This window comes from Ahaetulla prasina, chromosome 7 (genome assembly GCF_028640845.1).
Source record: "Ahaetulla prasina isolate Xishuangbanna chromosome 7, ASM2864084v1, whole genome shotgun sequence".
Classification (NCBI taxonomy): Eukaryota; Metazoa; Chordata; class Lepidosauria; order Squamata; family Colubridae; genus Ahaetulla; species Ahaetulla prasina.
Window position 1 is genome coordinate 62,420,235 of NC_080545.1, and position 18,906 is coordinate 62,439,140.

General features: G+C 35.5%; 1 protein-coding gene across 1 annotated transcript in view; it reads left to right on the plus strand.

Moving 5' to 3' along the window:
* The first annotated feature begins 6,631 nt into the window (after positions 1 to 6,631).
* Positions 6,632 to 18,906, plus strand: part of NR1H4 (nuclear receptor subfamily 1 group H member 4) — a 38,310-nt gene continuing 26,035 nt past the window's right edge. The window contains exons 1-3 of the mRNA XM_058190510.1: positions 6,632 to 6,790; positions 10,014 to 10,129; positions 18,312 to 18,674. Of these exons, the coding sequence (XP_058046493.1) occupies positions 10,045 to 10,129; positions 18,312 to 18,674 (448 nt within the window). The 5' untranslated portion in view covers positions 6,632 to 6,790; positions 10,014 to 10,044. The remainder of the gene's footprint in view (positions 6,791 to 10,013; positions 10,130 to 18,311; positions 18,675 to 18,906) is intronic.

An 18,906-nucleotide genomic window follows, 5' to 3' on the forward strand; every position in this document is an offset into this window, starting at 1 on the left:
CCAGGCTCTGGAGGTCTTCTGGAGGCCGGAAGCGGGCCCATTTCCAGACTTCCCGAACTTCCAGTAGGCCTGTTTTTCACCCTCCCCAAGCCTCCACACGTGCCCTGCACTTGCCTGCATCCAAAATGGGCCACGTGGGGACACCTGGAAGGGGTGGGGCAAGATGGGCACAGCCAGCCAGGAGTGGGATTTGGGGGTTTTCCGAAATGCACAGAATCTTAGCTAGAGGTTCTCCTGAACCCCTGCGAACCCCCAGCAGCCCAACCCTGCTTTTATTTCCAAGAAAAGCTAGATTCTACGTAAATCTCATGATTATCTTTATGAAATAAAAGTGATAGTCAAAGCTTGGTTTTGAATATTATGGTTCATCACACAATCAACTTGATTTGGCATTTTTATCCACCTACTGAATCCTTCCCAAGGATTTGGATAGGGAGATGTGGAAATCAGATGGTAAAGGTATCATCACAGGATGTAAGATGCCTTTTGCGATTGACTGATGAGCTTGTCAATATCAGTGGTGTTCAAATGGTGCTTAAGTTGTTTTGGGATTACAAACAAAGTTCCAATTATTATTGGTATTACTTTTGCTTTCTTTTGCCAGAGTTGTTCTATTTCTATTTATAGATCTTTGTGTCTTCTCCAGTTCTTTCTCTTCTATTCTGTTGTCTCCAAGTACTGCCACGTCCACTATCCAGACTTTTTTTGTCTTTTTTATTGACAATTGTTAAGTCTGGGGTGTTATGTGACAGGTGCTTGTATTTTTTAATTTAAAATCTCAAATTACTTTAGCTTTTTTCATTTTCTATGACTTTCTCTATTTTAATGTCCAACCAGTTCTTGCTTGCAGGCATGTAGTACTTTCAATGCACGATTGTTGCTATTTTGTCATGCTATTGCTTGTAATCAGTCTGTGCGATCTTCTTACAGCAGCTAACTAGGTAATCCACTCTTTCTACAGCTTCTTTGTGGGGGGGGGCATTAGATAGCAAATACCTTCCCTACAAAGAAGCTGAAGAAACAGTGGATTACCTAGTTAGCTGCTGTAAGAAGATCGCACAGACTGATTACAACAATAGCATGACTAAGTAGCAATAATGGTGCATTGGAAAATCTGAAAGAAATAGCTATCTAGCTATCTTCTCAATTTTGGCTTTGTATGTCCATAGCTGTTATTTGCTCTTTTATTATTTCCAGTGCTTCCTTAATCTTTATTGTTTCCAGATATTATTTCTCTTCAAGGCAGGGATAAAATCCAGCAGGTTCTGACAGGTTCTGGAGAACTGGTAGCGGAAATTTTGAGCAGTTTGGAGAACCGGTAGTGGAAATTTTGAGTAGTTCAGAGAACTAGCAAATACCACCTCTGGCTGCCTCCAGAGTGGGGAGGGAATGGGGATTTTCCAGTATCCTTCCCCTGGAGTGGGGTGGGAATGGAGATTTTGCATTATCCTTCCCCTGCCATGCCCACCAGGCCACGCCCACAGAATCGATAGTAAAAAAATGTAGATTTCACCACTGCCTCATGGTATTCTTAGGTTTTCTTCTCTTCCAGCTGCTTTTCTTTAATCTGTTATAATTTTCTGGCATCTGATTTTAGCTTGCTGATCTTATTCTCATCTTCCTCAGAAGACACAAACCCACAACCGTGTTAAGGCCGTGCCTCAAGTTTTTCAGTAATCTCTTGGACTGCAAATTACTTTATGACAGTCTCTTAATAAATGCCAGAATGGATCCACTGTATAGCCAAATATTTTAAAGTACTCACACTTCTTATCACTGCACAATAAATGATGGCAATCTTAGTTTTATTGTTATATAACCTTCAATAAAGTTTCATTGTGAGTGATACAGCTTGCTCATTTTTTGAATTGCTCATACACTGATCATACAGTAAAACTGCCATCCTATATTCCCTCATGTAGAAATGTTATTGAATGTAATAGCAATAATTTCTGAGTACAGATGTACAGCTTTACATTATGTAGCAATGTTTCATCAGTCAGGTCTATCTGTTTTTTAGGACTGGTTGGTGAAGGGGGTCTCGTGGTGAAATAGAGAAAAGTACCATTAATGAACATCCTCTACAGTGTGAAAATCAGAAGGTGCTTCTTTATGTCCTTTTTTTTAAATCAATTGAAGCAAACCATGCATAATGAAAATGTGCTAAGTCCTAACTATAATAGATTCACAGCATTTGGCAGAACCGAGGTGATCTTGACTCTGCTTTGGAGCAGACTTAAGTCTTTTGGAAGACTGAATAGGGTTGGACTTGGATGGAAAATTATCAGGAAAGATCAGTGCTATACATTAAATTGGAAAGCCAAAAAACATTCCAGAACTACTGCCAGAATTCTGCCAAGAAAACTATGTGGCTATAGGCACCTGAGTCAATCAGAAGTTCTTTTCAGGCAACATCCTCAATTTTCCTTATGTTTTCTGGGTTATTTATAATGTTCCCATGATAGGATTGAGCCTCTTATTTTTTTCAAAAGTAATGTATAATAATGGCCTTCTAAAATCAACCTCATTCAAGAGTTTGTGAACCAGATGATAGCCCTACAAATAACAGAAATTGAAAACTTTGGAAAAATCAGAAATGGTCGATAACCATTTTTTTGCATTCAGATTATATATGTGATATAATTGCAATAATAATAATAATAATAAAGTCCAGTTTTAGACTGCATCAACATAAAGATAATTTCCAAATGGTAAGAAATAATAATTCCACTTTAAAAGTTTCATTGCAAGTATTCTGGACTGATCAGACCCCCAAGGAATCAGGGCAGGAGTGGTATTCACTTACCTTCACTACCGGTTTACAAATGTGAGCGCACGACACCTCTGTGCATGCACAGAGCCTCCATGATGACATCTGGGGTGGGGGTGGGCGGAGCCTCCCACCACCACGGCTACCAGTTCGTATGAACCAGGTAGAACCGGTAGAATCCAACTACTGGTTCAGGAAAAGGCAGGGCAATGAAAATGATCAGGGGACTAGAAGCAGACCTATGAAAAATGAAGGGAAAGTGAAAGTGATTGTTATATAAATAAGTGATCACGATAACACTCTTGTCAAATATAAGAGAATCAAAGCTTGTTCTTTCTTATTCCAGACTTCTGGAAAGGAAATAATGGAGATAAGCCAAAGCAATAATCAGTTGAGTTGCAATGTGAGCATACAGGTCATTTACTGTAGAAAAATTATTCAAGAATTAATACTGTTACAAAGATATAAATATGTATTGAAATATAGGGTCTATAGTGAGAGTTAAATTATCTGTAACAATCCATGAATGAAATATTATTTGGTAAAATTTCTGATCTCTGAGGGGGTATTAAGGAATGTATGTGAAGAAAATGAAATTAGGTTTTAAAATGCTGAAGGAAACATGGCCAGATATATTTTGAATATCCCCTCAATAGCCTCCACTCTTAATTGCCCACTAACACAGTTAATATGACTGAAATCTCAATTTAATTGACTTTTAAATATGTAACAAATAATTCCAGCACTCACTTTATTCCAGGTAAAACACCCAGTACTCTCGCAAACGAAGGTAAATATATGTCTTCCCTGATCCTGCAACCCAATACTGTCAATAATAAAAATACTAAATAATATACCAATCATTAAAAAAATCAATATAAAGGAGACTACAATCACCTGAGTTAAATTCACAGTTTAAAAACCACTACAAGTACTTACAGCACACTATGGTTTAAGGTGCATAAGGATACAACCCCCCCCCCCAAATTTATTAATCTGAGATTAAATTATATGAGACAAATACCAGTCAAGTCAAATACCTTCATTCAGACCAAATGAGACCAAATATTGTTCTGTGTGTCCAAAACAATTTCCTCTGAAGCAAAGATTCATATATTTCCTGTTCTATCACTCACCTTCTCTATGCATCAGAATGTTCTTTTCTTCATAAGGGCCTTCCTCCAGATAAACCTTGACTAAAGGTTCTTGTGTCCTGTCCTTCATAATGCAGTGTTCCAGGGAGGTATGGCCCTAGAAGCTCTGCTAATGTACAACAGACCCAATCACTTGATCTCCCTGACAGGGAGAGTTAAGATGCTTAAAACATCCATGTCTTCTTAATATTTCTCCTCTCCATAAAACAGAAATATTAACTTCTGTTCCAAAAGGAAGTGGACAATGCTGGGGACTATATGCCATATGGTTTTTCTGTTTTTGGCATATAGTTGGTTTTATGATTGTATATATTGTTTTATGGGTTGTAAGCCATCAAGAGTTCGTTTTAAAACGAACAGCTACAGCATATAAATACTTTTAAATAAATAAATATGCAGCACTGGAAATTCCATTCTAATCCCAATCACTAAAACCACTCTTCAGTTTTGTTTCATTATAAATTAAATACAGTGACGGTAGGATCATTCCGCCTTCATACTTCAGGTTTGAAGTTCTTTGTTTCTAGGTGACTTTCTAGGTGACTTTCATAACATGCCTTGAGTCTCCTTATAGACTGGTGTAAAAAAGTTTTTAAAAACTAATTGTTAGTAATTGTAATTGTTAGTGTAACAACATCAAGCCATGAAACTAGCAAACACCATTAATCTTTGGGTGGATTTGCCTGGTGAAATACTTGAAGAAATGACTTTGAAGAAACGGGTGGAGAAAATGAATAAATAATAAAATAAATATTCTTTGGACTAGAATATTCCAGAGAAAATATTAGAATACAGCAGGTCAATAAACAATTTGAATAGTATTGAAATTAATTAAGCAGCACAGAAAGAAACAAAGATAAAATCACACAACTATTAAAAGTGGAAATAAACAGTAGACAAATGTGTGATAGACAACAATAATAAACACAGACTTAAAGAACTCCCTTCATAAGAGGCTTGAATAGCTAGCCAATTTCTGTAAACAGCATGGTTTTTCCAAATCAAATTTGATTACCTGTTTTGTGATACAATGTATATTACTGACAGGCTGTACAAAGGTTTCTTATTTTTAGGGGATTACGTAAAATCGTATGTAGCAGTGGGTGACAAAGGTTTTATTTATTTCACATTATTATCTGTTGACTTTGAAGGCCTAAGTACTGAAGAGATGGAGCAATAGTTAGGTCAATGATTAAATGAATAAAATAAGCATATACAGTAAATGTTTAAAAGAGATTTTATGTTACACTTATTTTTGAAAGTCATAAACGGTTTTATCCTTGAAAACAAGCCAACATTCTGCACAATATTTCCTTTCAGTTTTTAACACATATGACATACTACCATTATCATATTTAATTCTTAATAATAATTCATAAATTATAGATTAGATTGCAAACAAAATGTCTTGCAAATATACATTTTGATTATGTGTACAGATGAGAAACTCATAGAAACTCTGAGAAGCAGCTGATATCAGATGTCATGATTAAGGAATGAAAAAGAGTAATGGGATCAGTAATTTATAGTAGGTACCATCTGAAATAAAACAGCAATTTATTTTAAAAGATAATACTGTTATGATTCAGAATTCATCTGATACTTAACAGATTAACTGCATTCATATGAAAAAAGAATAGAATAGAGTATAAAAGCAGACAGCATTTAAAATTATAGAGGGATGTTTCAAAATGGTAGGAATGATAGATGCCAAAATATATTTTAAAATGTTATTTTAGATATATAATTTTGATTTGTTTGAGTTCTATTCCAATGTATTCCATCTTATCAGTTTACATATCAGAAAGAAACAGGCATTACTGTTATCAAGCTAAATTTCCCCGTTCCTATAATTCTTGTCTCCTCATATGCTAACAGGTGTGTGAGGGGGTGTTTGTAGATTTCATTCATAAAATTATGAATTGTATAGATTTCTGAGGAAGTAGCTCTATCTATTAAGATCTGTTCTCAATTACAGTTGTTTGGGTTTTTTTGAGATCTGAAGTAAAAGGGTACTATTTTGTTCATGTCCTGTTGACCTGGCATCTAATTGGCAATTATGTTTTGGTTTGGTTTGATTCAGCCAAATGAATCAAACCAACATTTGGTCCATGTTTGGTTTGATTCAGCCAAATGATGTTTTGATAATACATTTCATACAGAAATAGTTTAAAGAATAAATAAATTCTGCAAGAATAAATAAATGTACATAAACATTTACCTAACACTTGTTAGGCTAAATCTTTCTTAATCTCAGTGAAAGATGAATGTGTACGTTTTTTAGCTGTGGCTATATGGGTGGGAATTATAGAAATTTTAATTGGCATTTCTGGTGATCAGATCAGATTATCACTGTGATGATAATTAACTTGTTTTCAGAATATTTAGGTTACAATTAAATAGTTTTTAAATAGGCATAAACATAGCTGCTTTATTTCTGGCATTTTTCTGCCTTTTTCAATACCTGGAATTCCACTTGGCCTTGACCTTTACACCTTTTGGTTGTCTTATTCAAAGAAGAATAAGCTGGCATTTGTCAACATACTTTTTAGTTACTGCCCAATAAGAATCTTCAACCAATCACGATAAGCAACGTATCCTGCCCAGGAACTGTGCTGTATCCAGTTTTATAAAGTTCCTGTATTTCAAGCCTGTTTAGATAGAAAGAACGTACTGTTAATGAGTAAACTTTGGCTACTGCAGAATTGAGTCAATGAAGAAGGGAGAAGTCAGCTAAAGCGGTCATGTTTTCACTGAACAATCCTGCAAAAGTGAAAATCAAAACAAAAATGTTGCTGCTGAAAAATCATTAGGAGTTTCAATTCAAAGCAAAATTGTCAATTCTATGAACACAGCAAGATATCAGGTATAAATTGCTATTTACTAATGCTTGTAGTTTGGATAACTCATAATTTTGAGTGTGATGTTTTCTGCAATTTCATTCATTTTGTCTTATTGGAAGTTTTGACTAACACATGAATTAGTACAAGAAGTGAAGAACAGGACATTTTTATTTATTTAGTGTGTGATAAAAGACTCCTTTTTAAAAAAATATATAATTTGCATTAATCTGTGGGGATTAGCTGCCAAAGCACTGTTTTTCCCATTGTCAAAATATAATGATGATTGATTAAATCTAAAATAATAACGACATAAACTTTTGAATTGAATTCATTTTTTCATTAAGTTTAGCAAATATCCTGGTGAAATTTGATATTTGTTTTATATTTCTGATGCAGATCCAAAAATGTGAAGTTTCACCATGGTGTGCAATATGAAGGGGGAAAAACCAGAAAAAAATAATTATTATTGTGGATTCACAAGCATAGGATCTTGTGCAATGCAAAATCACCTTTCCATATTCTTTTTAGCATTAATTTTATTGACAAAGGTGAAATTAATTTTCTTTATTATAATAGCCACTTCCAATTCAGTGGTTCTGAGAATCCTTTTTCTTTCCTCTAATATTTAAAAAAAATACTTGTGAGAATTTGACATTAAGTACCTCATCATTACTGTTCATTATATGCTTTTATTTCTCTTTTAAGAGGAAATATAAAACTTGTCTTTACATTACTTTCTTAGTATAAGCTTTTTTTCATTGAATCTGTGGGCCGGCATTGATCTGATAATGATCCCATAGCCCTGACACCTGGCAGTGCTATTATTTTGGTTGATAAAGGGACACATTTAATTGGATGTAGAAATACTCTAAAGAATGTCATTCTTTATTCACTAGTTTCTCAACAGTACAACACCATATAGAGGCTGCAATAAAATATCAGAACACAAATGAAGCCAATGATTGTGATGCTCAGTACATATAAGACAGTGGGTCACCTTAAGTACAATAGCCATTTTTTTTACCTTTTCTAATATATGTTTTAATACAAATGCTTAATTGATGAATATTTCTATCCAAAGATAAAAATATGAATTTGATTGCATATTCTAACAATATTGACTGACATTTCAATAAATTTCAGCGAACAAAACTGAAATATATGGATTCAATTCACACATTACATTAAGCCATAATGTAGCTTATCTGGCTTTGGTTTGGCATAATTTATGGACCCAGCCAAGTGAGATTAATTTGATTAATAGTGATGAAACAAACCAGGATGCAAACTGAACTAATAAGAATTTGGCCTTACTTCCTACACAAAAGCCATAAAGATTCACACAAGGAAAGTAATAGAAAGCCTGCATAGAGATAAATAATTGTGGAAAGAAATTAGATTCTTTAATGTAAACAGTATTTACAGACAATTGTGTAATAATACAGGTGCAAATTTTAATTTGATAATTTTAATATAAAACAGCTGTACATGGCCAAAGTGGTATGTTGTACATGTGTTTTCAGATTTGTGAGGTTTACATCTCCCAGATTTTTTTCCAAGATTGCAAAAGCTTTGGAATTGTAGTTCATATACAGTTAGATATGCAAAATTGAAAAAGGCTTGACTATGGCAGCACTAATGTCTAGTGAAATGTTATGCTTATGTAGAAATGTCTAGTTGATTTTACAGTTTACTTGATCATCAATAAATATATATATTGGAAATAATGAATACTTGGAATTATTTTCAGAATATTTGATAATTTATTGTTTACCCTGCCTTTACAATGAGATAAAGGTAGTTGACATGATCAAAATGCATAAATATGACTGAATTGCTCTCTATAATACATAGAATTTAATAATACAATATTAATATAATATTAGTATATACATGATGCTGAAAATGTCAGATAAATATTATCAGAACAGAGCCTGTGAACAATATGTTAGATCAGTGGTCACCAACCAGTGGTCCGTAGACTACTAGTAGTCTGCGAGAAAATTTTGGTGGTCCATAGAAAAATTATTTGCATATTTATATTGCACTAAATACTATTTATCTTTTTAAAAAATTTATATTACTGGTCTGCAGGATTTAAAATTATGAATTTAGTGGTCCCTGAGGTCTGAAAGGTTGGTGACCCCTCTATTAGATTATATCTTAGTTCAGACATTTTAATGTCCACTAAAACAATTCCAGTAACTTTGTATTTTCCAATACTTTGATGTTTGACTGTGACACACCTTAAATACAGTAGCCCATGGATGAAGGCTAATAAATAATAAATGAATAGATGAGTTTGTTCAAACGGTGGAATATTCCCACCAAAATATGAATCTATTTGAAGCATGTTATACCAATATGGATTAATCTTCTGATGAAGTAAACAACAGCTCCTGAAAGGTTATTATTTTTAAATAAAATGTGTCAGAAAAGTGCTACTAAACTCCTAAATTTGGGGCTATCATAATCTAAAACAGCTGTCTTTCGACACTGCCCACAATAGCAGTAACTGAGAATGCCTTCATGGATAATGGCTTATGGATTGTGGCTGGAGAAAGACTTAATGAATATAGCAATAGCACTTAGACTTATATGACGCTTTCAGGGGAAGGTTTCAAAACCCATCGCTACTGATTCGCTTGTGGGCGCTCACTTACACATGCATGAGCTTCTGCACGTGCGCAGAAGCATCCGGGCAGGTGGGTGGAGCCTCCTGCCGTCACTACTGGTTCGCCTGGTCCAGGGCGAACTGGTAGCAAACTGCCACTGGACACTTTACAGTGCTTTACAGCCCTCTCTAAGCAGTTTAATGAAAGTCAGCATATTGCCCCCAACAATTTGAGTCCTGACAGTAATGCTTTCCATTATAAGTTTAGATAAGTGTATCCATTTTAAAGGGAAGTCTCTTAGCCTGAAAACAATCACATTGTAGTACATGAGATGATCCACATGGAAGACTATAAGGCTTGTTTTTATTTGCTGTCAAGTCCTAACCAAGGTTCTAAGAATTATTAAAACAGACTCAAAGAATATAGACGGTTCCAAACAGGGTGGTGGGTTTCTTTATTATTATTTTTTGTAAAATTATCATCTGATAAATTTAATACTTCTAGATATGCTTTAAGTATTGCTCCAGTCACAATTGCTATAACAATAAATTTATTTTTCTATAAGCAGTCAATTTTGATCTGCAAGTCCTAGTATTTTGTATTTTTTAACTAATAATATTTTTTTTATTAGGTTTCATCGCTGTTTGCAAATCTTACATTCTATGGCATCAGAGATGAACTTGATCAACCATCCCCAGCTATCTTCAGCAGATGGATTTTTTCTTTCTGAAGGTCCTAATTTATTTGGTAAATCAGAACTTACATTAATAGAAATACAATATTTATAATGAAAGAAAGCTAACAGAGAGTCAGTTTGGTCTAGTGATTAAGGAACCAGACTAGAAAGCAAGAGACAGTCAATCTAGTCCTACCTTATGCATGAAAGCTGACTGGGTGACCTTAGGCCAGTCACTCTCTCTCAGCCTAATCTACCTCCTAGGGTTGTTGTTGTGAGGAAAATAGGAGGAGGAAGGTATGCTGGATATATTTACCAGCTTCAGTTATCTGTAAAAAAATAATAAAGGCAGGAAATAAATAAATAAAATAAATACAGTTCTCTATCATTTTAACCAATTGACTATTTTTAGAAATGCCCCAGTTAGTTTTTATTGATGCTATAAAATGAATGAATAATACCCTGTTTTCCCCAAAATAAGACATCCCCTGATAATAAGCCCAATCGGGCTTTTGAGAGTATGGCAATAAGGTCAAGCACTTATTTCAGGTTCAAAAAAATATAAGACGGTCTTATTTTCGGGGAAACATGGTAACACAGTAAATAACTAAACAAAATTAAAGAAAAAAGGCAATTCAGTGGTAAAGTGCACTATTAATGCAATAGGAGAACACCAGTGGTGGGATTCAAGTCATTTAACAACCGGTTCTCTGCCCTCATGATTTCTTTCAACAACCAGTTCACCAAACTGCTCAGAAAGTTAACAACCGGTTCTCCCGAAGTGGTGCGAACTGGCTGAATCCTACCACTGGAGAACACGTATACCAGTGGTAGTCCACCTGGTCCCTATAGCCCACTAGTGGGTGTTCCAGCTTCCATGGTGGGCGGTAGGGGTTTTGTCAGATACTGAAGCATTCTCCTTTTTTTTAATTTAATTGACTTTTTAAAAAAAATTCATAGCATTATTTAAAAACATTTTCATTAGGTTTTCATAAAATTCCCCTTGACAATTTAAATTTCTGAAAATATACTATTTGTATTGTCTGCACATAAGTTTAGTTCACATTACCTAAGTGAAACTAAATGGCGCTATAGTGCGACCGCAAACAAAAGAGCTTCGTCCCAGAATAGCTCGCGTATCTCCCCCCACACCACCCAGCTGTAACAGACAAGCAGAGCTGGTAGCCGGTGCCCCCTCAAACCCAATTCACGATGCGCGAGATGCATGCACAGATGACGATACACTTTATAAATCATCATTATTGTGGAACCGGTGGGCAGTTAGAAAATTTTACTACTAACAGAGATACAAAAGTGGGCAGTAGGTATAAAAAGGTTGACTACCCCTGACATATACTGTATAGCAGGGGTGTCAAATTTGTGGCCAGTGGGCCAGATGCATCATGCGCTAGCTACGCCCACCTCTGATTAGCGAAGGGGGAAAAGTTGTGACACATCACGTAACGACAATATAATGTCGCAAATTTTACACCCCTGCTGTATAGAAAAAGATCCGAGCTTGTGTCCTTTACTAAAAAGTTCCTGTCTGAAATCCTGGATAGCAAATATCAGTCAGTGCTTTGCTCAGTATAAAAAAGATTATGGTCTAATTACTGAACATTCAAGAATTCAGACTCTTCAGCTGTTTAACCATTCTATGGTTCTTGGTGCTCTCTGAGCTTGGTGGTTTTCTTGCAAATATTTTGTTAATGTTACCTAGTTTGGCAATGAAACTTCTGAAGGAAAACCACCAAGCTCAGAGAGTACCAAGTAACCCTCAGTTTAATCTTGAGCCACAAGTATTTTCTTCAATCAATTCTGTGGTTCAACCAATTCTATTTCTTGGCCCTGTCCAAATGTCTTTCCCTATCATATATTTCCCCATCATTCAGCAACATTTACATTTAGTCAAAATATGTATCATGTGAGAAATTCATAAACTCTTGTGTAGGTTTATTTTGTTTTGTTTTGTTTGAAAACATACTTATAGATGAAAGAATGTGGTGATCTGGAGTGAAGACTTGACGATGGAGAAGATGGGAGGGGGTGTTAACTGTTTTTCCTTTGCGACTCTTCTGCATTCTTTGAATGTCTGTATTATTTCTGCTCTCTGCCTCTTTCCCTCAGCTGTTTATCTTTCCATCTTCCTCATAATACTTCCTTTAGTCTGTCTGTCACAGCTTCTCTGTTTTCAGCTGTCAGCATATAAGGGCAGCCCATCAACTCAACCAAAAGATAAGAATAGATGGGTTTTGCAAGCAATAAGCAGGTGACATCAGGTATTAGAATAGAAAAGATTTTCTGAGAGTGTATAAAATACAATCTGCATACAATATATTCATATTCATATATATATACATATATATATGGCTTTAAGTATACAACTGGTTTTTAATGAACTGTGAAATAGTTTGCGTAAATAGTGATTTTTTTCATATATTACATTGTTAGCATTATTTGGACATAAATGTAATAATTTTATCTGGATATTTTTGCCATGGTAATCAGAACTCCTCAGTATTCCTCACCATGTTTTTTTGAACACTGATTCTTTTTGGTAGGAGTTAATTTCTCCCTCACCTTTTGTCAGTGGCAGGCAGCTAACATGGTATATTCCCACGTGGCAACAGATCACTCAACTTGGATTCAGAACCATTGGCCAGTGAAATGAGAGAAGCCCAGCTGGTAGCAGGACTGCATTGCACAAAAAGCTGATTGGAACATACTGATGGCCAGCAACAGCATAAAGCATTTGGCCAACTTGAGACATAATGAAAAGCCCCCAACCCACTCCAGAATTCCCTTGCTTATAAACATGCTTGAATCAAGTCATTTATATTTTTAACACGGAGGTGATTTTCCCAATAGATCTCTTAACATGGGGGGGGAGGGGGAAGAATAACATGTGTTTCCCCATGAGGCAAAGAGCAGTCCTCCTCTAGAAACAACTCTGGCAAATACAAGAAGAAAATATAATTTGGTATCAAGCAGTCGACCTATTTACAACACTGTAATATTGACTTGCTGACTGTTACAATGAGATATCTTGATGAAGCGGTTCGTTTCCCACAGCAGTTTCAATAATGGTTTCAGTTATCCTTGTCTTAGGGATAGAATAAGTTTTTATATAATTTTTTCCATTTTGAATTATAGTATATTGGTTGATTGGCTTATTTTATCAAGCACTATTTTTATAATTCATTAAAAAAAACAAGAGATAATACAGCAGGCAAGCCTATAGTTATGAATGCTTCTTCGGAGAACAATTATTCTAAATTTCACCAAATTGGGCTGGACAGTTGTCATAGCTATTTCCTCAACTTATTTCTCATGATAAAGTTAATCAGTAAACTATGTCACCTCTGCCCTACTGTTTCCTTGGCTGTTCTCAGAGGAAGTTTTACTTATCATTTATGATTAGAGGTTTGGAAGTTAAGAAAGCAGAAGAAAAACCATATTACAAAATTTTCAGAAACGCTACTTACATTGTCAAACTGGTGTGCTCTTAAAAGGTAAGATATCAGGCCAACTTTCTCATTTGCTATTCTTAATACTAGATAAGATCATTTTATAGCAGTTATAATGAAACCATGCCTAGACACTGCTGTTTACAGCCTAAGACATCCAAATATTATTATTTCTTTTTGTATGTATAACTAATTCAGCTTGGAACTACCTAGTGAGCATTTTCTTACTCTATACAATAATTTGTAATATGGCGATTTTGATTCTTCTTGTATTTGATTTGTGGCAGACCAATGTTCTCCTTCCTGGTGTCCTCCAGATGTATTAGACTACAGCTGTCATCTTGCCCCAATCAGCATAGGTAGGTTGAAAATACTCTAAAACATGTAGACTATTTGGTTTGAAAAATTGAAATATAATATTAAGACTCAAGTATATTAACTTCTGATAATTTGATAATACATTTCAGTGGTCAATAATATTGTGATTAATAAGGAAAAGGTTTCCCATCTCCAGTCATGTCTGACTCTAGGGGGCGGTCCTCATCTCCTTTTCTTAGCCAAGGGAGTCAGCACTGTCTGAAGACACTGAAGATATTGTGGTCATATGGCCAGCATGACTATATGCTGAAGTGCACAGAATGCTGTTACCTTCCCACCTACGTGGTACCTATTTATCTACTTGCATTTGTATGCTTGAACTGCTAGGTGGGTAGGAGCTGGGGCAAATAATGGGAGCTCACCCTATTGCACAGCACTTGGATCTTTTACCCAGGCTGTCAGCTTTCCAGCTGACAAATTCAGCATCCTTAACCACTAAGCCATTGCATCCCCATATTGTGATTAATACTATTATCATTATTACAATGTTTATTTGATTTAAAAAGGAGAACCAAGATCACTTACTAACTAGATAAAAAACTAGTGTTTGTTACATAATTAATGAATTAATAAGCTAGTAGCATTTAATGGTTCTTTAGAAACCAGTCAATCTTTTTTTTGTAGTCCATAGCTTATAAAAACTTAAAGTTTTAAATATGTTGTTTTTGTCTCCCAAACTAAAAAATAATATAATATACATCTATCCTGACAAACACCAACTTCATATTCCTTCAGTTCTACTCCTCTGAAAACTCCTCCCACCTGTATAGGAGAAAAAGAAAAAATATTTAAGATAATTGTAAAAAAACAATATTGTATTTTTTATTTTTTTTATTTGTCAAACACAACAGTATATATAAGTATAAGCATGAAATAACCATACGAATTGGATACAGTCAAAGGGAACATTAGGACAGGAACGGTAGGCACACTGGTGCTCTTATGCATGCCCCTTACAGACCTCTTAGGAATGGGGTGAGGTCAATAGTAGATAGTCTTTGGTTAAAGCTTTGGGGATTTTGGGAAGAGACCACAGAGTCAGGTAGTGCATTCCAGGCATTAACAACTCTGTTACTGAAGTCATATTTTCTACAATCAAGATTGGAGCGGTTCACATTAAGTTTAAATCTATTGTGTGCTTGTATATTGTTGCGATTGAAGTTGAAGTAGTCTTCGACAGGAAGGACATTGTAGCAGATGATTTTATGAGTTATACCCAGGTCATGCCGAAGGCGACGGAGTTCTAAATTTTCTAAACGCAGGATTTCAAGTCTGGTGGCATAAGGTATTTTGTTGTGATCAAAGGAGTGAAGAACTCTTCTTGTGAAATATTTCTGGACATTCTCAATTGTATTAATGTCTGAAATGAGGTGTGGGTTCCAGACAGGCGAGCTGTATTCGAGAATTGGTCTAGCAAATGTTTTGTATGCTCTGGTTAGTAGTGTAGTGTTACTGGAGAAGAAGCTACGCAAGATTAAGTTTACAACTCTTAAAGCCTTTTTTGCGATGTAGTTGCAGTGGGCTTTGGCACTTAGATTGTTTGATATGAAAACTCCAAGGTCTTTGATGGGGTGAGGGTCATCTACAAGGTAATGTCCATCAAGCTTGTATTTAGTGTTCTGATTCTTTTTTCCAATGTGTAAAACAGAGCATTTGCTGGTTGAGATTTGGAGTTGCCAAATTTTTGACCATTCCGACACAAAGTCAAGGTCTTTTTGAAGGGTAACGGCATTGTTGGTAGTGTTAAATAGTTTAACATCATCGGCAAAGAGAACACAATTACTTATAATATGGTCACAGAGGTCATTAATGTAAAATATGAAGAGTGTTGGTCCTAGAACGCTGCCTTGGGGGACACCGCTATTGACAGGAGCGGGATTTGATAGGGCATTGCCTATTTTGACCACTTATTGTCTGTTTGACAGGAACGCTGTTATCCAATTATGGAGGGGTCCAGAGATGCCGTAGGATTTTAGTTTTAGAAGAAGTTTGTCATGTACCACTGAGTCAAAAGCTTTACAGAAGTCTGTGTAAATTGCATCTATTGCTTTGCCCTGATCAAGATTTGTAGTCCATATGTTTTTGCAGTGAAGAAGTTGTAAGTTACAGGATAATTTTTTTCTGAAACCAAATTGTTTATTAGAGAGTAGGTTGTTTGTTTCAAGGTGGAGGGTGATGAATTGGTTGATGATTGATTTGCAGGTGACGCAGCATAAAGAAATTGGTCTGTAATTTTCAACTAGGCTGGGGTCTCCTTTTTTGAAGACAGTGGGATGACAGTGGCTAGTGATGACAGTGGCTAGTGACCATAGTTTGGGAAGGGAGCTGGTCCTGAACGATTTTTCAAAGATTATGCTTAGGGGTTTTGCTATAAGAGTGGAAAGCTTTTTTAAGAAGTATGCACATAGACCATCAGAGATGGTTTCAGTCTGCGAAGGACCTTTTCAACATTTTCTTCAGCGAAATCTATATGTGTTAGATCGTCGTAGTCATTGTTGGTACAACTGGGGAATTTTGGGTATGAGCCATTACTGTTAACAAAGACTGAGCCGAAGAATTTATCATTTATTTATTCTGTTTTCAGAATAAATTTTCTCATTCATTTGACCATAATTTGCTTAAATAACCCAATGTTTGTATGATATACTGATTATATTCTAAATACAGGTTTGGTTTTCATTATAGTCTAAAATATGGCTGAGTTAGTTTGTGAAGATATCTGGGAAAGGAAAAACAGAGGAAAAGGCTACCAAGATCAGAAATAATCTGATTTGATATTGCTTGAAGGAATTTCTATCTCTTAATCCTTGTAATGCCACTATGTAAGATTTATAATTGACTATTGAAATGTTTTATTTAACAAAGCTACTAGTTTCAATGGCTTTTTAAAGTGTCAGATAAATTTAAGGAAGACAAAGATAGAATGTTGATTATTTAGTAAAAACAGAATGTTTTATTAGTTGAATCAAATTGCAGCCTTCATTGAAAAGAAAAATAACAACTGTAAGAAAGTAGTAATTTCAGATTTTCAGCACTGTACTTTTAAAATGGTTCCTATAAATATTTATACTGAAAAATGAATAGAGCAACTGTTTTGGCACTGAGTCCACTTAGAAATATTTAATCATAATTTCAAACTCATTGATTCTGTTCACACAATATAAACCACCCATACTAGAGTCCAGCAATATTTATACGTGATTTTGTCACCAAATGTACTCATGCAGTTTTAGCAATTGGCAGTTCAATATTTAGAATCAAGAGTTAGATGGACACACAACAATTTTTATTCTACTATGTAAATATCTTTGGATAGAGGTGGTGAGGGACTGGGAAAGAGAGAGGCTTTCTTTTTTTAGAATAGAATAGAATTTTTATTGGCCAAGTGTGATTGGACACACAAGGAATTCGTCTTGGTGCATATGCTCTCCTTTGGAAAGCTGAGTAGTGTCTCACCTAGGGAGGGGAGGAGACAAGACAGCAATCTGCATTGCATCTTTCCCTTCTACTTTTAAAGAGTGTCTTCTATATGGCCTCTGAATCCTGGGGAAAAGTTTCATCTGCAGTATAGGAGTTGTTCTATACTACCATACCCTACCATACCTTACAATCCACCACTAATTGCCATATGTGTTGTATATGTGTATAGTCCCCTCATCTGGCATACACATCTCCTTCCTTCATAAAGTTTATATATACACCCACAGACACCCAATCAAATCTAAAAAGAATGAGCATGTCAAGAGGATCCAGCAAAGTTAATGAGAAAAAACACATCTATTTTAAAAAAAAACTATGTTGTAGATCCATCAAAGTGGAACAGAAGCTCCCAACCTTTTTGGCATCAGGGACTGGTTCTGTGGTGAGAGGTTTTCCATGGACCAGAGGGGGCGTGGTTTCATGTGCTGCCTGCATCCAGTGGATGGGGCTTTGCTTGTTTGCACAGTCACGTTCCTGGCATGCTGCAGCCCAGTGGACCAGGAGTTGAGATTGGGGACCCCTGCTGTAGAATCTTGGTTTAAGAGACCACTCAGGGGAGACGGTATCCTCTAATGTGAAATGTCTATTAAATTCATATCTGTCATTTTCATCAATATGCATAATTTGTATAATCATGTAATTGACAAAACTCCTGCCATATCCAGTAAAAACTCAGTATAAAGGGCAACACCCTTATTTTATCTATAAAATCAGGGGACTGTCTAAATGAAGTATGCATCCACTTCATATCACAATCCAAGGTCGCACTATAATGAGACCCATCCAAGCACACTGAACAATCTCAGCTCAGGATGATTGAACCCTTGAAGTATGTACAAGAGTAAAAAAAAATCACAATGATTATTTTTAGTGAAAATAACTGTTCCTAGAAGATTGACTTAGAAATATATCTTGTGTTCTTATTGAGGTATACATCCGGATCCAATGATTTCTACAGCGAAAGAGACAGATGTGTCATCCTACTCACAGTACAACTCTATGCATTTTTGCCCAATGCAGCCTCCAATCACTTTACCACCTTATTATTCAGGTTTTAGTCTTTATCCTCAACAATCTGAAGAATGGCATTCTCCTGCAATGTATGAACTTGGAAAAATGCCCTCTAATAATTTACAAACCAAGGAGACAGATCTGGTAGACATTCCTGTAGCCAAGAAATCGCGGTTGGGTCTACTCTCTGGAAGAACAAAAGATAAAGAGCTGTGTGTTGTCTGTGGTGACAAGGCCTCTGGGTACCATTATAATGCCCTGACTTGTGAAGGCTGCAAAGGTAGGACAAATTTTTAAAAATAGGGCAAACTATTTATATAGAATTCATCTACTTAATCAAAGGTAGAGCCATTGTTCAGCTCTTCTCAACCTCGGCACCTTTAAGAGATAGATAGATAGATAGATAGATAGATAGATAGATAGATAGATAGATAGATAGATAGATTAGATATATCGATATCAATATCGATATCAATATCGATATATAGATAGATATATTTCAAATTCCAGAA